General features: G+C 50.5%; 2 protein-coding genes across 18 annotated transcripts in view; both read right to left on the bottom strand.

Annotated features, from left to right (window-relative positions):
- Positions 1 to 588: 588 nt before the first annotated feature.
- Positions 589 to 3,786, bottom strand: FEZF2 (FEZ family zinc finger 2). Its single transcript, XM_085072414.1, has 5 exons — positions 3,267 to 3,786; positions 2,079 to 2,920; positions 1,849 to 1,983; positions 1,625 to 1,757; positions 589 to 1,198 (listed from the first exon to the last, which is right to left on the bottom strand). The coding sequence occupies exons 2-5, from the start codon at positions 2,862 to 2,864 to the stop codon at positions 942 to 944; spliced, it is 1,311 nt and encodes a 436-aa protein (XP_084928540.1). The 5' UTR covers positions 2,865 to 2,920; positions 3,267 to 3,786; the 3' UTR covers positions 589 to 941.
- Positions 3,787 to 14,254: 10,468 nt separating this feature from the next.
- The window catches only part of CADPS (calcium dependent secretion activator), a 205,285-nt gene continuing 197,304 nt past the window's right edge, over positions 14,255 to 22,235 (bottom strand). For all 17 annotated transcript variants that reach the window (XM_085072396.1, XM_085072395.1, XM_085072398.1 and 14 more), the window contains 2 exons: positions 17,286 to 17,390; positions 14,255 to 15,582 (listed from right to left, as the gene is read on the bottom strand). In XM_085072396.1, the coding sequence (XP_084928522.1) occupies positions 15,403 to 15,582; positions 17,286 to 17,390 (285 nt within the window). In that variant the 3' untranslated portion in view covers positions 14,255 to 15,402. The remainder of the gene's footprint in view (positions 15,583 to 17,285; positions 17,391 to 22,235) is intronic.

Here is a 22,235-nt window from a genome sequence, read left to right as displayed (position 1 = left end):
CGCTAGAATAATATTGTTCCTAACGACGTGGCCGGAATAGACACTTGCGTATTAAAAGTGAGGGAGGGGGGGAGATGAGAAGGGAATATTTAGTGTAATCCAAGTGCTTGATTATCCATATTCTGATCAAAAAGAGTTTCTGAGGCCTGCTGGGAGTGATTAGATTAATGTAATGCGGTTTGAAGGGTCTGTGTTTTCTCTCTTAATTTGGGTCATTACTCGGAAAGCAAGCGTGAGATCATTTTATCTGCATGCAAGGAAAGATAGTCATTCAGGAGCAGCTTAAACACGCCGTAATGAACCGACCCCGAAAAGCGGCGCTGGGAAACTCCGAGCCGCCCTTCGCGCTGCCGCTCGGGGCCGCGCAGTCCCTCCGGGGGTCCTGCACGGGCTCTGCCCCCGTTCCGGGGGGCGGCAGCAGCCCTCTGAAGCCGCCCGGCTCCCTCCCGCCCTCGTTTTGCTCTTCTGATGCCCGCGGCTCTCGGCGGGCCCTGAAGCGGCAGGGCCCGGCTCCCGCAACTCCCGCAAGCCGCGTTCACAAGGGGATAGCGCCGTGCAGCCCGGTCCCCGCTCGGGCCAGGGCCCAGGTGGGAAATGAGACACCTGCGAAGGGCCGGTTTATTGTCCCATGATAGATATAGATATATATATATATATATTCCTCACTTATTCGAGCGTACATTTAAAATGGAGATTTACAGACACGTATAAAGAGCGCTGTCCTGGCACCGGGCGGGGGGCTGCCAGCCCGGCCCGTCCTGGCCCGCTCCGGCGGCGCAACGCGCCGTTAAATAAGATTCCTCTTATATACAACTGCGGCTCGGGGTCGCTTGCTACCGGCAGCTGAGCTCGCTGGGGAAAAGACAGAGAAGCGAAGGCTGGTTCGGATAAATAGTGCTGGCCTGGTGGAGCAGGTCCGAGTGTGGCGGCGCGCCGGGCCCTTAGCTCTGCCCGCTGCGCCCAGGGTCCCGCGGCGGAGGAGCGCTCGAGACGCTGTCGTGCAACTTTCGGACGTGCTTCTTTAAATCAAAGTTTCTGCAAAATCCTTTCCCGCAAGTGACACACGTAAAGGGCTTCTTGTCATTGTGGGTGTGCATGTGGAAAGTCAAGTTATAGATCTGGTGGAAGGCTTTGTTGCAAATGGTGCACTTGTACTGCTTCTCTCCGCTGTGGGTCAGCTTGTGGTTCTTGTAGTTGCCTGCGGAAAAGGAAAGAGATGGAAAAGGGGGTTACCCGAGGGTGCCCGGGCCTCACTGTGCACAGGTAAGGGGGGCATTAGGAAGTGTCTGCCCCCACACCCCCGTCCCACTTGTCAAACTCGGTCCGCGTCAGCGCGGAGCAGCGCGCAACTGGCATGGCACAAATGAGAGGCAGGGTCAGCCCGGTGACCCGCGGCAAACGGAGGGCTCTGGATTAGGACCAAGGCCCGGCACCTTTCATTTAAAAAGCATTTAGGGGGAACCGTCAGCAGTGCCCGGCGATGCGGCCCGGCTTAGAGGGAAAGTAATTGGGAGCGGCGGCTGCTCTGCCTGCGCCCCTCGCTTCCCCCAGCCGGGCAGGGCTCGCCGCATTTAATCCCCCCTAATGATGGGCGAGGGCCCAGGCGCGTCCCGGCTCAGCTCACCTTTCTGGTGGAAGCCCTTGCCGCAGAACTCGCAGACGAAGGGCTTGTAGCCGGCGTGGATGCGGATGTGGGTGTTGAGCGTGGAGCTCCTGTTGAACGCCTTTCCGCACTGGTTGCACTTGTGGGGTTTCTCCTGCACCGGGGTGCGAGAGGCCCGTCAGCGGGGGCTACGCGGAGAGCAGGGGCGGCCGCCGCCTCCCGCACCCCGGCCGCCCCCCACCTACCTGGGTGTGGATGATTTTGTGCCGGCACAGGGTGCTGGCCTGGCGGAAGCCCTTCCCGCAGACCTTGCAGACGAAAGGCCGGGCCCCCGTGTGCACCGGCATGTGGCGGGTGAGGTTGTAGTGCGCGTTGAACACCTGCGGGGAAGCGCCGGGAAGGCGAGGTCAGGCACGGCCCCGCCGCCGCCGCCGCCGCCCCCGGCCCCCTCACCCGATGCCGGCGCCCCCCTTACCTTGCCGCAGACCTCGCAGGTAAAGTTCTTGGGCTTGCCCTCCGCCGCCCCGCCGCCGCTGCCCCCCATCTTGGCGTGGCCCTTGGGGGGGCCGCCGCGCTCCGCCGCCGCCGCCTCCTTCATCACCTGGTCCAGGTGTCCCGGCAGCCGCTCCTTGTGGGCGAAGGGAGGCGGCGGCGGCAGTTTCTCGGCCGCCAGCCCCGCCAGCTTGGCGTTCTCCAGCAGGAAAAGCTTCTGGTGGGCCGAGAGCCCCCCCGGTGGCGGGGCGCCCAGCAGGCCGGCGGGGAAGAGCTGTCCGTGCAGGAGGTCGGCCGGGTGGTACGCGGCATCCAGGTAGTTGAAGTAGTAGAGGGAGCGGGGGGCGGCCGGCACGGCCCCTGCCTGGTGGATGACCTGCGGCTTGATGAGCCGGCCGCTGGGCTGGCCCAGGGCGAGCTCTGCCTTGCAGCAGACGCCGCAGTTGGCTTTGCAGAGCCCCGCACCGCCCCGCAGGCTGCTCTTCCACAGGTCCGAATAGTTGAGAGTCTTGGAGGGCAGCTCGTAGCCCAGAGGCGGGATGGGGATCACGCAGGGCAGGGGCGAGCACAGGCTCAGCGGCTTCTTGCCCGGCTCCGGCCCCGGCCCGCCGTGCCGCTCCTCGAAGGCCGGCTTGGGCTCCGACGTCTTTGCCATGATCCGCTCGATGGAGAAGGCCAGGGTCTTGGAGGGGTTAGCGGTGGCGGCCCTGCCGTCGTGCCGGGGGCAGGAGGAAGGCATGACCGTCTCCAGCGACCCCGGGCTCGCCATGTCGCTCCGCCGTGCGGGAACTTGGTGTGAGCAGCGACTCGCTCCCGCTCTCGGCTCTGCATTCCAGAAAAGCCAGGAGACAAATCAATTTAATAAGCACCTTGTTCTCCCCCCACCCCACCCCCCACCGGCACCCCCTCCCTATTTACATTCAAATGAACATATTCAAGAACAATGGCACGTAGGGTACCAGATTACTGCTCATTAAGCGGAACACGCTAAAGTAACATGCAAGCTAGACCTTGTTAGTATTTTAAAAAAAAAAGGGAAAGAAAAAGAAAAACCTCCCCCAGCCCAATGCCACCCAGCCCAGCCCCACCGATGGCCACGGTCCGGGAAATGCGGGAGCCAGGGGTGGGGGGCACGGCGAGGGGCGGCGGGGCTCGCCTTGGGACCACTTACCTTTGCCCAGCGCCGGCGAGACTCATCCAAGCAGCGCAGTGTGGCCACAGTCACATTTTGATAGCAAACATCTTCCTGAGCGTCAGATCACGGTCTCGTACATTTAAAGCTGACATCATATGAAGTCACTTTGAGCAGAATGACATGGGGATGCCACCATGGATCTTCCCCAAGCCGAGGCGCCGGGCTGGAGCGCGGTGGGTTGGGGGAGAGAGAGGAAGAAGAGCCCCCCCTCTCCACGCACAATTTCCTTCCAGTTTAAGACGCACAAATCGCTCGTGTGCGAGCTGGGTTTTTTCCTCTCTCTCTCCCTTCTTAAAAAGCAACTTGCAAAGCAGAGGAATCGTTTTGCATGTGGCAAATTAGAAGGCAAGTGCGATTCACAAGTTGGGTGGAAAAGAGTGCTCCAGTTCTTGCTGGGGTTAGAAGAGCCACTCCGAGTGAGCGTGAGGATTTTTTTTTTCTTCTTCTTCCTTTTTTTTTTTTTTTAAGAAGGGGGAGAATGATTTTTTTTTTTCTAAAGCAACTACCACGCAACCATGCTCGAGTTATTTTGGCAACCCATCTGCAATCAGCTCCGTTGCAACCGAGCTGGAAGATAATTAATAAATTGTCACTTATCTGCGAGCCTCCCCAGCATGTATAAATTAATAGCCAACCCATTAATTAGGACAGTGTATTAATGTTAATTAAACTAAGTTTAATTCCAGCCCTCTCCCCTCTCAGGGTAGCTGGTGATTAGCCTTAAATAAATGCAGAGGGAGTCGTGTCCAGGACTGGATTTCGCTGCTGAAAAAAAAATTAAAAAAAAAAAAAAAAAGACCCGTGTTTAGCGAAGGGAAGTTCTGCAAGTTGTCACCCCCTAAATGTGCCCGCTGCCCCGGGGGGCACCCGGCGACTCTCCCTTGCCCTTCTAGCCCTTGTCCTGCCCCTCCACCCCCCCAGGCTTGCTTCTTCCCCCTTCCCCCCCCACCCCAATAGGCGACGCTACATTATAGCGCCTGGATGCCGGGGTTTCTTCCCTTCCTCTCTCTAATTAAAACGCTGTGATGCGGGAGGGGAGGATTTGCAGAAACCTCAGATGCGAGGACGCGGTAATTGAGAGAGTCCCGCGTCCACCTGTTTGGGGGGGCCCGGCTGCAGGGCAGCACCCCCCGGGCTCTGATTAGCCGCCCCGTCCCTCGCCGGGGCTATTCAGCCGAACCAATTTTCCCCCGGCGATTCAGGGCGCTCAATTCTCTTTCACTTGTAGCCACTATAGCGCTGCGTGGAACCTGGTTTTGTGTGTTTCTAAAATAAAGGGGAGGATTATCCGGGGGAGAGGGGGGGAGCGAAGGGTTTAGATTGAGCCTGGCCAGAGGTAAAGCAAGCAATGAAAAGGCCCCTATATATATTTTTTTTCCGCCTCCCTCGCACGCCTAAGAAAGTTTAGAGGAATTCGGGGGTTTTGTGCGGCGCTGACAAAGCCGCGCCTCCTCTCCCCGCCGGGGCAGCTCGCCGGCGGCTGTTTGCAGACAGGCTTTTTCACCTGCGAACCACAACACGCTCCAGAAACAAACTTTAAAAGCGGCGGCCGCCCCGGGCTGCCTGCGGGCGGAGGGGAGCGCCCAGCCCTGAGGGGACACCCCGCCTGGAGGGAGCATCAGGTGTTGGCGTGCCCCCAGCCCTGCCCGCCCGGATCTCACGGGTCAGCGTGCAAGGGAGCGAGGGAACCGTCCCGCTGCTGGAGGAGAGGCTGGGACAGGACCGCGGAGAACCACAGAAGCCAAGCCCGGTGTCTGGGCTGCGGGAGAGCCCGGCTGAGCCCCGGGGAGCCGCGCCGAGCCGAGCCGCGCTGCCCGCCCAGCCCGCGCCTCCTCCGGGCAGCGGGAGCGGGCAGGCGGCTGGGCTGGGCTGGGCTGGGCTCCGCTCGCTCCCGTGGCTCGGCGGCTTTAGCGAAGTATTTAATTAGCCTCCACAAACTTCTTTTCCTCGCCTGCAGATTATACTGAGTGGAGGGTTGGGAACTATTTTACACCTTGCCACTCACATGTTAATTAATCTCTATCTAACCCTAATTGCAGTTTATTCAAGCACCGCTCAAACAGCTCACCCACACAATAAACACTGGGGCTGCTTTTATCCATATTACTCCCCGCTCACACGTTGAGTAATTAACTCCAGTACCAACTAATAGTGCAAACAAATATTTTCTGTAAACGAGATGATTTCGGGCAGGATAAAAGAAGGGCTGCGGAGCCGGGGCCGGGAGCTCGCTGCCAGCTTCCCCGAGCCGCCCTCGTCCTTGCCGGGGTGTTTGCTGGAAGAGGTTCTCTCCCTCTTTCCCTCCCTCCCCGGCCCAGGGGACAGCTGCCGGCTCCCTGCTTCGCACCCAGCGCCCTGCTCGGGGCAGCGGGTCCCGCAGGCCTCGGGGCTCTCGGGGGCGAGGAGAGGCGCGGGGGCTCTTGCGGAGCGCCGGGGGTGCCTCCTCCCTGCAGCCCGGAGAAGCTCCCGTACATCCCGAGGCCGGGCACCGGCTGGGGCCGTACCGCTGCCTCCCGGCCGGCTCGGAGCCGGGTGCCGCACGCCTTATGCATCAGGGCGTTGAGATCCCAGCTAAGACCCGGGCATCAGAGCTCAGTATTTTAATTGAAATCGCAGGTTTAGGCACAGCTGGAGGCCGTCTCTATCGATTCGACTTCTGCTGTTCCGGCGAGCATATTACAAGTGACTGACTTTGAGACAGCTGCCCCAGCCCCGCCGCCTGCCCACCACCGAGGCCGAGCCCGAGCCCCTCTGCTCCCGGAGTGCCGAGCGGGGCGGCTGGCTCTGGGGGGGCCGAGCGGCCCAGCCCGGCTCTGGGAGGCAGGAGTGTCTGCACGTCGGGTGCGCAGCGGGCTCCCCGCTCGGCCCCGCGTTCCGCCTCTCCCGTGGAGGCAGTTCTCCCGTGGGGTTTTAATCCTTCACCCCCGGCATTTGGAGGGAGAAATGGTTTGCGGATTTTTCCCAGGAAGGCGCACGCCGCAAAGCCGTTCCCAATGCGGACGCGATCGCTCCTACGGTTATTTTTACGCCGCTGCCTCCCCAGGAAAACGAGTGCGGTGCCCGGGCGGGCCGGGCCGGCCCCATGCGGGATCCATCGGGTCACCCGGAGCTTCTCTAGCTCCCGCTCCCCTCGGGAGTCCCGTACGCGGCCGGCAGCCCCAGCCCCAAACGCTCCCCGGCCGCTGACATCGAAAACTGGCGGGGGTTCCCCTTTCGCTGCTCGACAGCCTGACCCGCTGGGTCAGGGGCTCCCGGGGCAGTGTCCCAGGTGGGTCCGGGCCGGGCGGAGCACAGGACCCCGCAGGCCTGGCTCTGCTCCCTGCGTCCGTCGGGCCGCCTCCGCCAGGGCAGTCGGCACTGGGCGTTTCTGGTCCACTGGAAGATAACTTAGGATCCTCCTAGTTATTTAACTTGGCAGCTGCTTAAACTCCACAGTGGAAGCTGCCGAAAGTTATTAGCATTATGCTTCAATCTCCCCGAAATGGTGGCTTTGATTTCCATGCTGCTTTGCTTTTTATAGGTATTTTTTAAAATACATTTTCCCCCCATTTTTCCCTATTTTTTAAATGGAAGGTGATGGACTGCCGGGTGAGCCAACAGCCCAGGCAATTAGGATAGGGCTGTCTTTGTGAGCCCGGGTGGGGGAGCAGCTTTTTCTGTGGCTTTGCATCTTTGTGGCTGGGGCAAGGTGCACTGGAGGGGCCCATGGTCTGGCTGGGAGGAGGGCTGGGCTGCAGTGCTTCCCAGTCCTGGCCCCACCGTGCTGGGTTTGGGTCTGTCTCTGTGCAAGGCAGCAATTAAAACCTCGAAGGGTCAGCCCAATGGTGCTCCTAAGGTGTTTGGCCACAGGTCGGTTTGCAGTGGTAAGAGAGAGACACTGTTTGGACAAATTAATGACCAACGAATGGAGAAGTCAGGATAGCAAAGTTTGGGGCAGGGGTGAACTGAGGGTTGTTACCCATCTGAATTTTTCCCGTTACTCCTTTGAAAGCATGATACTTCGTACAACAGAGGCAGTATCAATGCCTCAGTCCCCCCAGGCAGTCCATCTCATCCTGCAGGGCCCATAGCATTGGTGGGGTGACCCTGTTGCCCTGTCACCCAACAGAGACTGCCACACTGGGGCAGGGGTAGCGCCTGCAAGGCCACCTTGGATGGAGCAGAGGCTTTGAGTCCCTCTAGAGTATTTTTTCACTTCTTTTACTGAATTATATATGTTACTGCCTATCTATAGACAGATAATTTTATTTTACTTTATATTTTTAGATTTTTTTTTAATTGGGTAGCTAAGTTTTTCGAGCCCTGTACAGGTCCAAGAGGAAGTGTGGTTAGTGGGGTTTTGGAAGCAAGCTGGCTCAGAGTCCTTGCATAGTCTACTTTGTCAGTGATGGCAGGAGTAACATCGACATTTTCAACCTGAATCCAATTTTAAAAGCTGGTATCTGACCTGCTTCTAAAGCTGTTCGAAATCCAGCCCCACTGCAGAGCAACCGGCAGGGCACCGTGGCAGGAGCTGCACAGAGTGCCTTGATGGCAATCAAACGGGCTTATGTAATTCTAAAAATGGCAACTCCTTACTTGCCACATCTCTTTCTGTCTATGCGGAGAGTCCTGCAGAGCTGCCAAACAGAAGCAATTGAATGAACTCTTTTCCCGGCTCATTCCTCCTTCCGCAGCTCGGAGAAAGTGAGCCAGAGCCTATTCTAGTTTGCCTGTCAACAGGAATGGTAACTAACGGCTCGATCCCAGCCAGGCTTTATGCCCCAAAAACGCTGCCTGCCTGCCTGTGCGGAGCGGAGAGAGACATCATGAGGGAAGTCTAGTTCCTGGTGCGAGACTGGTCTGGCCCAGGAGGCAGGCAAGGAGTCGGTGGAATCCACACCACGTCCAAAGCCAACCTGGCCAGTCAGGCAAGGAAGAAATTGTTGAAAGGGTGAGCTGCTATTCTCCATCCTCATTGTCGGAAATAGTCATCCTTTGCGTTGCAGTAATGGAGCAATGCCGAGTTTCGTTTCTGAACTCTGAAACTGAAAGATGTTCCTTCCTAATGTTTTGAAATGTTGTACTTTTTTGTTTTGAAAGAGTGGGAGATTTGAAGTTTTTCTGGGTTTGTAGGGGTTTTTTCCCCCTATTTTCTATTTAGGAGAAAAGGTGGGAGGAAGTAGAGAAGGAGAATATAATGGGGGGATGGCCTTGTTCTCACTTTCCTACTGAAAACGTTTCAGGAAAAGGAGCAAAAAACAGTGAAAATGGGTAGAAGCCCACTTCAGTTTCGCGTTCCTATTCCTTCCCTTTTTTTGCTTGAAAGAAGGACGGCCAAAAAAGTAAGTGGGACAAACTCCACGTGTTTTGAATTATTCTTCCCTTAATGAGATAGAAAAACATCTCATTTTCAAACTAACTTGCTTTTTCATGAAGAAAACCAAACCGAGAAATCTTTCCAAAACCAATCTTTCCACTGTCTTTTTGCCACTCACCTCTCATTTGGTGTTGTCCAGTCTTTCTGGCTATGCCACATTAGGTTGTTTGAGATTTGTATTTGCCATTGTTTGAACAGGTCACAGGTGTCCCCATTTGCTGCAGAGCTGAACTCCACAGGCTGTGTGGTACGGAGGTGGCAGCGGATGGCAGCACCTTGTCCCCTTCCTCTGGGGTCTGTGGGACAGGCTGGAATGCAGCATCCCTGTCCCTTGTGGTGGCTCAGTCAGAGACAGCCTGGCAAGACTCCCAGATTGATGAGTGAAAGGGCTGCTGTGCTGCTTGGGCACAAGAAAAGGACTGATTTCACCCCACAAGACATGATCTAGAAGAACCACAAAAAATACCCCAACAATAAGAGCCCAAACTAAAAACCCAGACCTTGTTATTGGAGGAAAAACTCCAACGCACAACCCAAGTATTTCCTGAATGTTCAAGAACACCTAAAAATTATGTAAAAATAGACGATAATTTATTTATTTGATTCAATTATGAGCCTAGCTTGTGACCTTGGGGTGGGGATGGGGCTGGAGATAGTGGTATTGGAAAACCAATTGTGAGAAAAGCCCAATCAAGTCATCAGCTCAGGGGAACAGAGGAGGTGCTTCAGCTCTTCCTCACAAAACGCTGGGCACTGCAGAACCCATCAAGAGCTCTGAGATTTCTTGGGTGTGGAGGACCTCACCAGGGTAACTATTTCTCTCTGGGAAGCTCTAGGGCTTTGGTCCCACAGTCCATGGATGAGGCTGGTGTCCCATGGCCATGGCCAGGGAGTGTTGAAGGGATTGGCTCATCAATTCCTGCTTACACACCAAGCAGATGACCAAGGGTAGTTCTGTCATAGTGATCATTAGCTGCTCCTGGTGGGTCATCCTAACCATCCATATTGGGCTGTGCTACTAACTGATCCCCAGAACCAGTGAGTAAGGCTCTGGGACATGTTCTTGTCCCTGATGTGAGGGTCCAGATGGGCTTGGATGCTGCCACGTGCTCTGCCTCTGATGTAAAACCAAACCCGCGATCTTTGCTTGTTTAGATGGATAGAAAAATACCTTCCCTGTTTTCAGAGTTCGCCACCACATTCACTTCTAGTCTTTGAGCTATTTATCTCCTCCTACCTCCCTTCCAGTGCGTGCTTCTCATTTCCAGCTGACAGCCTGGGACAGCCCTGAGATCAGCTGCTAGTGGAGCTCTCTGTGCAGAAAGCCAGTCCTAAATGGTGTGGCCTTTGTTCCCCCCAGCTGTCGTATCCTCCGGGATCTGCAACAAGTCCTCATTTTACAGACCCCATCTTGACAGTCCCCAATCTGATCTGACCACCTGGTTTGTTTTTGAATCGAGCACTTGAGTCATAACATTTCTGTTTATTTCAACAACTGTATTCCTTGCATAGGAAATGAGCCAAGATGGTCTAAGGCGGGGAGAGCGAAGCATGTCATGGTTGTAATTGCTTTTGCTCTCCCAATATAAAATTTTACAGTATAATCAAAATCTTATTTTTGTAGTACTGGACTCTGTTATTGACTTAATCTTCTTAAGTGCTCCTATTATTCCAGTGATTTCATCGTTGTATGTTGATTTTAATCTTTTGATCTCCATATTAGCTACTGCCTGCAACTAATTTGTTGCTCAGTGTTTTTCTTTGTTTTGACCTGTGAGGCATTTTCCTCATGGCACACAACTCTGCTGGCAGATTGCATATAATCTCTGCACTTTTTTTCTCCCATATTTTGCATAGTTACAACAAATGCGGATTTACAACTTGAAATGGAATATGTATCTTTTAGAAAGCATGAGGAAAATATCACTTCAGGTTTAGCTTGAGAGCCTAAACATGTTTGATTAATGGAAATACCGTGGAATACAGCTCACCAGAGAGAGGTGTCACACAGGCTTTTTTTAGTCCACTAAGTTCATGATGGGTGAAAACTGCAATAATTGTAAGTTATATTATATGCAGTTGGGATCAAAGAGTTCTGAAAGCAGCGCTAGACCTAAGATGAAGAAGGCTGGGTTTTGTTGATGGCTCAAAGGGCTCTCCTAGCTGAGCTGGGTTTGATACAACAGTGGCTCTGTTGAATCCTGGCAACATGGAGCAGGTTTTTGAACAAACACTGGTGATGGGAGTGCAGAGTTGTGAACTTCACAGCCAAAGTGCAGAGGTTGACATAAAGCTCAGCTGCATTTTGGTTGGCCATTAGATGACAGCTTTGCCCCTTGGTAGTTGATGGTTTAACCTGTGCTGATTTATCATGTGCTTTGTTTGCATTAGCTTTTTCTTTTAAAGTGAAGGGAAATAATTTTTGCCTTAGGTTTGCTGTGACTTTTTTAAAAAGAACATAGCCTGAACATTGACAAAATCATCTTTGCTTTGTTGCGTGCCTGTTTATGCTTCTGAACACAAATTGTCTTCTAATATTTTTGACGTTTTGGTCACTAGAAAGGCAGAAAAGCAATTTCTAAGATGCCTATGGGCCAGAAGACATGCATTACAGCAGAGGGGAAAGAATCTGTTAGTTGCTGAAATATAAAACAAATTGGATGAACAGCTGCTGACACTTGTCAGTCAAATAGTTGATAGCATTTTCAGTCTCCATGCCACATGCTTTAAGTAAGTCTGTCAAAAAAAGGATATTTTCGCTGGACTTCCCTGTAAATATGAGAGAAGTTTTGGCCTGATCTATCATTTAAAATTTTGCTGGCAGAAGAATGAAATTTTCCTCTTTTTCCAAAACTGATTGACATAACTGTACTGGCAGATTCTTCATCTAGGTGCAGTTGTACTGGCAGAAAGTCCTTTGTTGGAGCTCATTCCATCACAGCAATGGGTTGAAGTGAACCAGCAGCAGATCTTTGCATTCCTCAGCCAGGTTTGCCAGTGCTCCCATCTATCCACAAGCCATTTTGTGTTATGCCCAAGCTGTAGCTGTGCTCTGCAGGAGCTGAGCCCTGTCCAAACTGTAGTCTGTGGCCAGGAGGGATTTGAACCCAGATTGATATTTTTCAGGCAAAACCAAACCATTTTGAGTTTGACATTTCTGCAGGATTAACCCAAGGTGGCTCTTCTGGTACCTCAGTGCAGCACCCATTTAGGAGAGAGCTGGGCTGCCAGCACCCCCAGCCACATGCAGGGTTAAAGGCACTGGGGATCAGGGTGCAGTGCACTCCTTTGCTCAGCCACAGGCTGCAGGCTCTGGAGTAGGAGGTTAAATCTTGCTTTGAAGCAATGCTTGTACATGAGATCCTCTCCCTGCTTACACTAAAGTACATAACCTGAAGCTCACCTTTTGGGTCCAAACACTCTAAAAATAGTCAGCTAGCTTGTCAAGCCTCAGGGTTGTGGAATTTCTGGGGTGCTTTACTGGGTTTTGGGGTGCCACAGGGTCACTGCCCATGACAGAGGCACTCAGCAGAGGGTGTCCAATCGCTGCTGTCTCAGGGAGGTACCGACGTGCGTTAGCGATGCACAGCCAAGGAGCATCTCCTGAAGGCTGCGCCCACACTCTCTCATTCAAAAAACTGAGCAGGGCTCACTATTTTGAAAGGTGGCAGGTGGAAGTGGGCTGTGTTTTTACCCAATAAATATTTTGTGTTTAAAAAAAAAAAAAAAAAAGGAGCCATTTCCAGAGCAGAATCAAGCTGTTTCTCCAGCTCTGCTCTGCCTGACTGAAAGCAGAGCTATAAATTTGGGTGTCCTTCAGTGCTCTTTGCTACCAGCCTAATGACCACTGCAGTAAGGCTTTCCCAGGGCTTTCTCTTGGAGCTGTTGAGGCTCACATAAATATTTGGGGCAGCTGAGGGAGAGGATAGAGAAGGCATGAGCACTTGTGTGCATCAGTATGTAACTGGGTCTCAAGTGGGTCTCAACCACCTAGAAAGAAGGGACTAGGTTTGGTCCTTGCTTTATGCCCTGTGAGACTTGCTTTGTCAGGGAGGTCCTGGGAGGGCTTCAGGGTGGGATTGAAGGCTCCAAGCATAATGAGGTCAAGGAATAGATGGGTTTTGTGCACATCCCAGTGACAGACCTGCAGAGGCATCTGAACTGGTTTTGACAGACTCTGACTTAAACACTCAATTACTGCCCCAGTTCCTCTGAGGACTCAGGGCCAAGTAGTTGCACAGATGAAGGGTGGGTAAGAAGAGGGAAAACTTCCTCTGACAGTGGACAAAGCCACATTTCTGCTTAAGTCCTCAGAAGTAGCTTTTTCTGGCAATGCTTCCCTCTAACAGTAGCACAGAGCAAGATAAAAATAAAGAAGTGGTTTGCTGGGCTACGGTCAGGGTTCAAAATTTGTCTATTCTGGTGCATCAGATGGCTCCTCAACATGTAAATGGTGCTGAATGTGCAAGTCCACTGCCCACTCCTGAAGTGATGCCCCTGCTAATCCCCTGTTCCAAGGGGGTGGTGTATGCAGGGCACCTGGGAAGGTGGATGCTGAATGTGTAGGCTGTGGCCATCCAGGTTTCTGCACCTGGATGCACCTGCACAGCACCTCCACAGCCAGATGCTAAACTCTGACACAGAAGGGAGGAGCCCAAAAATCCAGCATTGCAGGTGAATATGCTTCAGGCTCCTTAATTATCCCAGCCCAGTCTGGGACTCAACACCCCCTTCACATGCAGTCCCAGAGGTCCCAATCTCCTCCCATATGTCCAGGGAGGGTCTCACGTCTTTTGGGCTCTGGAAGATGGTTTTGTTTAAATTCATTATGTCAGGCAGGCTCATCCAGGCAGGATGTTTTGCCATTTGCCCATTTTATTTGTGAGGGATGAACATTTGTCCTGGTTCCGCAGGCTGGCATCAGGTTGTTGTGTTTGGGGCTAAAGGACATCAGTTCTTCTGCTCCTCTCCCAAATGACTGAGACTGCTAGCAGGAATCACTTCTGGTGTGAATGGGCTGATGGGAGGGAGGATTTCAAAACCTCTCAGAAAACTCTGCCTAACAGAATTACAGAATGGATTGGGTTGGAAAGGGCCTTAGAGACAATTTAGTTCCAATTGCCATGGGCAGGGACACCTTCCACTAGACCAGGTTGTTCAGAGCCCCATCCAGTGTACCCTTGAACCCTTTCAGGGATGGGGCATCCTTGCCCTCCCTGGGCAACCAGTTCAAGTGTGTTTCCATTATACATCTTCCATCAAACCAGACTTTTATTTAATTTCAGCTCAGGGTTTGTCCCTGCCCTGTGTGTCCAAGTGCTGCTGCAGGTGGCTGCTTTGGGAGAAGTTAAAATACAAACTGAGGCCTTTTGAAGGAAGGTAAGTGTTGGGTAAGGCTGATGGCCATATAATAACAGGGGCTGAACCAGAGCAGACATAATGTTCACGGACAAATCATAGGAAATAGAGTGCAGATAATGGTGGAAACAATTGCAGAGGTCATAGCAGAAATACGCTTTACCTGGGGAACAGTGTGCTCCCAATCCTGACCCTGGGGAGCAAATCAGGAAACCATCTTCTTAATTAATAAACTAAAGAACACCCATGAGAAAAGAAAATGCCTTTATTCTGAGAGGTGGGGGCTCTTACATCTCAGCTTGGTTTGGTTTTTTTTCTAAGGCAGACATAAAAAGACTCCATAATTTATTATTAGGACATCTGAATAGTTATTTATTGAGAAGCCACAGTTCTCACACTTTTACAACTGTCGGCTTGTATAAGGCAAAAAAAGCAAGATGGATCACTATTTTACACAGAAAGTAAAAGCTCTGGAGAAGGAACTGATGGACATGCAGTTACTGGTCAAAATGCAATGTACATGACATATATAAAAACCATTGTGAAACAGAGGAATTGTAAATTATGGTTACAATCTACCGAAATAAATATTCAATATATTATTATAAACACATTTGTAGAGTCTAAGATTGTAATTAAAGTTGTCTTTGTACATACACGGTTATTTGAAATTTAAACAAAAATGTAACATTTAGAGGAGCAAACGTCAACATAAAACAACTGCTTTGGACTTGTAATGTGGCATGATATATCCATAATGATAGGATTAATCTGGTGTGGCAATTAGAATGACTAATCCTTTGGGATGTAGTCTCTATGGAGTTAACTGCATATTGAAGGGAAGAGCCTGGTACATTAACAAGGATGCAGAATGATTCAAACGGCTGTCTGGGTTTGTTTGTTTTCTGGTTTTTAAATGAACAGAGAACAAAAAAATCATTTGTAATTGCCTGGTTTTTCTTTTAAAAACAAAGCTGTTTTTTTATTAATTTTAAGCAGTTGGCATCCACAGAAGAGAAACAAAGAAATGAAAGGACTCGAGTCACTCATCTTCACAACAATTTACCATCAATGTATATACAGTACATTAATGAAGCATTGTTTAAACTTTAATAACAGGGACACACCTAGCATGTTCTCTATGTAGTTTTTCCATTAACAGTATTAAACAATGGTGCTCCATATTGCTTATGAACGTATAGATATGAAATTAGGAAACTGATGAATCAAAGAGAGGTGCTAATCTTATTACCACACAGCTAACATGGCATTTGTATTGGTAAACTTCTCATGGGCATTTAGAGCTGACATAAAAATTCCTAATGTGGCTAACTGAGTTACAGACGAGGTACATGCACGGATACCAGGCGACCCCCAGCCGGTGCTCCAGCTTCCCTAATCGTCCTCTTCATCCTCCTCATCGCTGTCCTTCATGGTGATCCCCTGCAGCCCCCCGCCCTCGCTGACCGACGCCGTGGCCTCCTCTACCGTCAGCCGGTTCCGGATGGTCTCGTAGGTTTTGCTGTTCAAGGTGGAGTCCAGCACGCCTTGCAATCGGAAATCCCGGTACGTTTTCTGGAACGGACGGCCATGGAGAGGTCAGGGTGATACCAGCTCTCCTGCTTTGCTGCAGGAATCAACCTGTGCTCCTGTGCTAGGGGTTGGGAGAGGCAGGGATACCAGGGAAATCCTGCACTGGGGATGTTTTGCACCTAGGAAGGGCAGAGGCCACAGGGGCATCTCTGCTGGCCACCACTCTGGCGTGGCAGAAATCCCTTTAGGGTGCCTTGGGCAACAAATTACAGCTTTGTGACACCAGCCCTACCTTTGCAGGCCCATGGGGTGGCCTGGCTGGGTGCTTCAGGCTGCTCAGGGGAGGTTTGCATCGGGTGGGCTGGGGTCTAAAAAGACATCAAAGCAATATAGGGGCTCTGCTCCAACTAACTTCCCTTGCTCCTGGATGTGTTCATCCTGCCTCTGATGTTAGTTATTTCTCTTCAAGCAGCAGGATGCTTATCGCCCATACCCACAGACGTGATTACACATTCCCGGAATGCTCCATATTAAACAATCCTACCTACAGTATGGGGATTAAATAAACTAAGTCTGGGATACTGGAGGAAATTATTGAGGTATAAATACAAGCACAGGGCACATGTTTCTTAAATCTCCCTTTCTTCACCTCACACTGCAGTTGCATTTCCATGGTTCCCATATTTCCCTTGTTATTACAATTAACATCTCTTATTTGAATTTATGTTTAAAGACTTCTCGACTCTGTGAGATAAAACTCGGGTCTCGTTGTTCATTTAATTCTGCTCTGTGCTCTGCATAGAAACTATTTACTGTTCTGCTATTTCAGAAAGTCCTTGAGTTTGTTATAGCTGCTTCTGAATGTAATATTGGTATAAATAAAGCACAAGGAAAAAAGCTTTCCTCAGTGAGCTGACAAGTAGGAATAATCTGTCTGTGCCTGTTGTTTTCAGTTATGAAAAGCACATTTAATACATTTCAGTTTTAATTTATTCATGCCTTCAATGTGTTCACTGCACACAAGACCATAAACATTATAAAATACTAGACCAAAAAGCATTAGATAGAACCTAAAATGATCAAAAATATATTTACCCCCTTCTGTGATCTTATTATTTCATGTAAACCACTGTGATTTCACACTGAAATAATTATCATTAGTCCAAGGCACGCACACACACATATACACATACACGTGCACTTAAGGAAAAAAATGCTACTTTCAGGGTATGTTATCTCACCTTTGTGATCTCTTACAGTTGATTATATACACCCATTGTAAAAGTAACAACTTCAATTAACTATGAGAACAATCTCATTTACATTCTGACAATAATCACAAGCCATAGCTGGCCTTAAATATTTCTGGCAAAATAGTGTTAAAAACTTTTGGGTTGATTTAACCCATTTTAACACTGGAGTTCACAGGTGTGATCAGCAAATTTGTCCACAAAAAGGCTAACTTTGGTGCACTTACTGTACAAGTAAGGTCAAATAGCAAGAGAGTTTTTTTTTAAATGCAATGAATTACTTTATTCTTATTTGCACACCTGTATTTAACATCTTTATGCATTTCAAGTTCCTGTTTATCCTGTGCTACCTGCCATAGACACAGCTATCTGAATTATTTTAAAGAATTTTAATGAATCCTTAATTTATCTGCCAGCAACAGTTTGCCTAAGAGCACGTGCCACACATGCAGTACACACACAGTGAGGGGTGCTGAGAACACTTGGGGTGCTCACCTTTACTATCCTAATGAGAGTTTTCAGTTGGTAGATGTGGAGCTGCAGGTCCATGCGGTCTGTCAGCCAGGTGCACACGACACTCATGGAGCTGGTGTACCATTGCTGCAAGAGAGACACGACTTCTCCAGCAACCCCGCCGGGGCCACACTGGTGTCCCCAGCACCCTGTCACACCCACCCTTCCCACCTGCCAGCCTGCTCATGGGGGCCACAGACTGACAGGTGTCTGCTCTTACACAGGATTTCCACGCATGAGCTTTTAAATTTTAATAACAGCAACAAAAACTGATTAGGAGGGTAACAGCCACCAGTAAAGCCACAAGGTTTTGTAATTTGGTTTTGCCGTTGATAGCACTTGCTAGCAGTGGTGTGAGTTTGGCTCGAGCCATGTTTCAACCTGTTTCCCCCACAGTGAGAGCACAGTCCTGCCTTTAAGGATGTCAGTCCCCCACTCAGGTTACTTACCATCTTCAAATTCAATCATAAACAGCCACAGGACGAGTCTGGTTCCCTGGGGATGAGCAGAGGGGAGGCTGGTGGGGGGCAAGGTTCAGCTGGGGTAAGGATGCTGCTGTAAGCACTGACGGGTGCCTGCCCAGGCTGTGTGGGAAATGCTCTGGTTTCACCCTCACAATTATGAAAGATGGAAAAGCAGCAAAGAAACCAGCTTATTTCAAGCTGCTGAACTCACAGGGCCCCTCCAGGGGCCGAAATGGTGCTGCCTGTCTGTGAAAAAGGCTCGCAGCAGTGTGGCAGCAGCCTGCCACTGCCGCGGTGCCGGAAGGCTCTGGTGGGCTGTGGATCAGCGCCCTGCTCACGCAGGGCTGCCATGGCACGTCTGACGCCACACAGACGAGCAGAGAGCCCTCGAGAGGGGGAATAGCAGGGGCTGGGGGGTGGGTGGGGAATCACAAAACCTCCCCACGGTGCTCAGCACAAGGGGTGGTTACAAAGCAGGCAGAAAGCCATCACATCTCTGTAGGCACAGTTGCACCCTACTCGTGATGTCTCTTATACACAGAGATCAAATTCTGTACTGCAGACCAGCTGCAACTAATCTAGAACCAGTTAAAATACTAGAGAAACCCCACCAGATCAGTTTATGAAAATCCTGACTGAACACCACCCAGGTTAGTCTGGGATGAAGCTCCCCCCCAACAAGCCTGAAACCTCTCACCAGTCCAACTCAGGTCTTGCTGCCCCCCAGACTGCCCTCTTGGGTGGGGGTCTCTGACACAGAACATACCTTTTTCCTGCTGGCTGTGGAAGCTGCTGGCACAGCAGGGGAATGGAGACACCTCAGCATTCTCTAAGTGCAAAACTGAGGCTGGTGATTTGTTACTCTCCATCCTTTGACACTGGCACCCACAAGCTGGCATGAGGCTCACCAAAGCAAACAAATGACTCTAAGCTAAACCAGCCCTGCACCACAAACATGTGTGCTCAACACACATCTCTGAACCGTATGGCAGCACACCCAGCAGCTGCAGGGAGAAGGGTTTTACCCCCAACTCCAGTGATATTCCTCTACTTTAATTTCTACAGCACCTCTTTATAAAATGGAGGAAATAAGGAGATGGAAGAGTCACTGAAGAAATGGCATGTGGTGACCTCATGCTCAGTGCTTACACCTTGTGTACCTGGTGAGAGAGATTCCACTGACCCTTCGTCTCCAGGATGGAAAGCTGGCAAGAGCTTGGATGAGACTAATTGAGACTGGCAAGCAGGAGCTCTCAGCTGTCACCTGAGCTCCTGACATCAGACTGGGGTTGAACAGTGAGTGAAGCACCGTGGTCAGTTGGTGTGGATCTGATAAGCATAGGAGACGTGAAATTCTGGTGGGGCTTCATACCTTCCAATCCCTCAGACTAGTCTGAGCAGTCAGAGCATCCCTGGATAGCCCCTGAGGATCCCAGGTGCCTTGACCCAGGACAGCCAGCAGCCAGCTGGTGGTGGAGTGGCACAGAGCGACTGTTGCCACTGAGGGATCTGCCTGGGTTCCTGTGAAATGCTGCAGACCCACATAGGCAAAACAAAGAAATCATTAATGTTCATAATGCTGCTTTTCTGCAATCAGAAATCCGAGCTTAACTGAGTCATGCTCTCGGGTGACATTAGCTGTGATCCAGGGCTGTGCTGGCACATGGATGCCCAGGTCAGCCAACACCTCCTTCCCCTTCTTCTGCCACCTCTTCAAATCAGAACCCCCAGAGGAAGGGCACGACTGAGCATTACACATGCCGCCCTCTCCCTTCCCCTGCTGCCTCCTGCCTTCCACAGAACGATCTGCTGGGTGTTTGTGTCAACTCTACATGAGCTGAGAAGTCCCTGGTGGGGGCAGGTCCTGCCATCTCTGTCTGTCCCACGCCACACACGCCCACATGGCTGTGTGATCCCAAACAGAAATTATAACCTCTGCCCAGAGGTTATTGGCAAGGTGACTTTGCTGCTGCGAGACCTTCAGAGTCAGCAGAATGAAATGTTTTTCTCTTTTTCTGGAGGGCACTTCAACATGCTGGGTTCTGGGGATATGCAAACTCCTCGGAAGAAAATGTGAATCCCTCTCCTCTCAAGCACCAGCTCAGCCAGGCGTAGTGCTGGGCTGCATGAAAGGAACTCTCTTTCTCAAAGCCAACTTACTCCAAAGACTTTCTGCTTTACGAGAAAAAGACAAAGTCTAATTCATTGATCTTGATACACAAAACCGTCACGTCACTTCATAGAGCACACACCAACTGCTGAATTTAAGCCCTGCATATTCATAAAAATAAGTTAGCCCATAAATTAAATGTTCCCTTTAGCTATCACTAGTGTTGATGTGCTATAAGACGCACAAGCCCTCTGATTCATGACTAACCTACCAAAGAAGATAACATTTGCATATGATTATATTATTAAAAAAACAACAACAAAGCCAAATGCTCCTAAACAGAAACGTGATCATCTCAGACAAAAGAGCACAGAGTGGTCCTGTAGGGACATTGGTGACCTGGCTTTCCTCAGGGGAGTCTGCCATTCCCTCAAGGGCAGTGGGGCTCATGCTGGGGACCCCTTGGGGATCCAGCTCCAGCCTTGTGGCTTGTCCCCAAAGACAAGGTGCAAGGTCACAAATACTGAACTCTGGGGCTTTGCTAAGGGACTGTAACACATCTCAGGCACGTTTCCAGAGTTGCAATACAGCTGTGGCATGGGCACACCAAAGCAAGTACCATAAATATATTTTCCAAAAAAAACTCCTCACATCTGGTTGTAAAGAACGAGTAAACCCCACTGAAGGTCTAGGCCCATGGGCAAAACCACACATACAACTCACTGTGGTACACACACATTACTGCTGCTACTGGCATCCCTGTCCCTCACCTGGGGGACAATTTGCACTCAGGCTGGGGGCACAGGGTGAGCACAGGCTGTGGAGGCTGCATCCTTGTGGATGCATGGTGGGTACCACTCACCCAGCAGGATGTCAGCAGGGAAGGGAGCAGGGCTCTGTCAGAGGCAAACCACAGCCCCTGCTGCTGCACACCATGACCCAACCCCCAGCAGAGGAAATGCAGACACTCTTTGGGTGCTCTCAGAGCCCAGTCACTGCAAGCAGATACTGGTTTTGCACAAACAGGATTTCAATCCCTCTTTCATATTAGTTTTCCTGTTCTCCTTCCGTCTTTCAACAGCAACCCTCATTGCTGGGTGCCAGGCTGGGTAGATGAGGTGGGCCATGGGCTAGCTGGGATGCTCCAGGATGGGTATTAGAGGAGCTGGAGCATTACAAGATGTGCACTTCCATGGCTGCCCATCCAACGCCCCAACCAGTTTCAGCAATAAGCTTCCTTGTTCCCCGGCCCGCTGCCTTTTCTTTTTTTTTTGAATGCAAAAACATGATCAATAAGTTCCTGAAATAGCAAGTTTGTCTCTGAATACATAAATTGTAAAAATTGGTATGAATAAATCTGCAAGTAGCACACTGAATGCGGCACATTTTATCAAAACCCAGCCCTGTGCTGGGTTCCTGTGCTTTCCGGGAGGTGGTGTCATTACACATACCCAGGAACATCTGCAAACCCCCGTCTTCTTCGGTGTGAGCTGAATGGAAGCATGACCTCCTGTTCCTTGCCATGAACCTTGAGTTCACACTCATATTTTACATGTTACAGGAAGCCACAGCTCACCCCAGGGGTGCTGCAAACAGAATCTCGTAAGCCAGATGCAACACTGCTTCTTAAGGCACCTGAAGGAGCTGTATTCTTCATTCAAAAGCTTACATACTAGTAGCTTAAGGTCACTTCAGCTTTTGTAAAGAGTGGGACAAAACCAGGAATGCTTATAGGGCTGGGTTGTCAGCAGGGTAGCAGAGGGATTACAAGGAACCTGTGACTCTGCCTCTTTCTGCCTTTACTGGTAGTTTTTTTGTGTGTGAACAAGTGCCATACAACAGATTGAGGCTGGTATAAAGGCCTGGGACTGTGCAAGAGCACCCCGCTGAGCCTCAGCTGTGCTTGCAATTAGCAATAGGCATGAAATGATTATTGTTGTGGTGGCTGATGGCAATCTGAAGTGACAAGTTTTATGGGGGAAGTTGTAGTAGGGATGTTCGGCAAGTTTCTGCAAACCATTAATCGAAGGCTGCAGCACAGTTTAGTCAAAGCTATTTTATGTCATTCCAAAGGTCTCACAAGGATGCTGAAAGAATATTTTTCTGCTCTCAGTGCCTTGGAATGGAGTTTTTCTAGGTCAGGGATTCTTTACTGCCCTATTTAGTGTCAAAAATACCCATTTGCCTCAAATTAGCAGAAAGCTTGTAGTTAAGGGCTAGAGATTAGGCATACAAAATTACTCAGCAGGTGACTGCTGGGTGGATTTGGGGGTTGAGAAGTCTTTAAAACTGACTACAAGACATTATATACTTCTGACAAAAGAACATAGTAATCCTACCTGCTTGCTTTAACCACTG

Source organism: Lichenostomus cassidix, chromosome 12 (genome assembly GCF_008360975.1).
Source record: "Lichenostomus cassidix isolate B80296 chromosome 12, HeHo_3.0, whole genome shotgun sequence".
NCBI lineage: Eukaryota > Metazoa > Chordata > Aves > Passeriformes > Meliphagidae > Lichenostomus > Lichenostomus cassidix.
This window is presented reverse-complemented; position numbering and strand designations above follow the sequence as displayed.

What these genes read in the sequence shown, in the direction of transcription:
- FEZF2 (XM_085072414.1), bottom strand. Translation starts at nt 2,864, where the DNA reads ATGGCGAGCCCGGGGTCGCTGGAGACGGTCATGCCTTCCTCCTGCCCC. An exon ending in CCTGCGAGGTCTGCGGCAAG is followed by an intron (nt 1,984 to 2,078) that starts GTAAGGGGGGCG and finishes GCTTCCCCGCAG; the next exon opens with GTGTTCAACGCGCACTACAA. An exon ending in ACAAAATCATCCACACCCAG is followed by an intron (nt 1,758 to 1,848) that starts GTAGGTGGGGGG and finishes ACCCCGGTGCAG; the next exon opens with GAGAAACCCCACAAGTGCAA.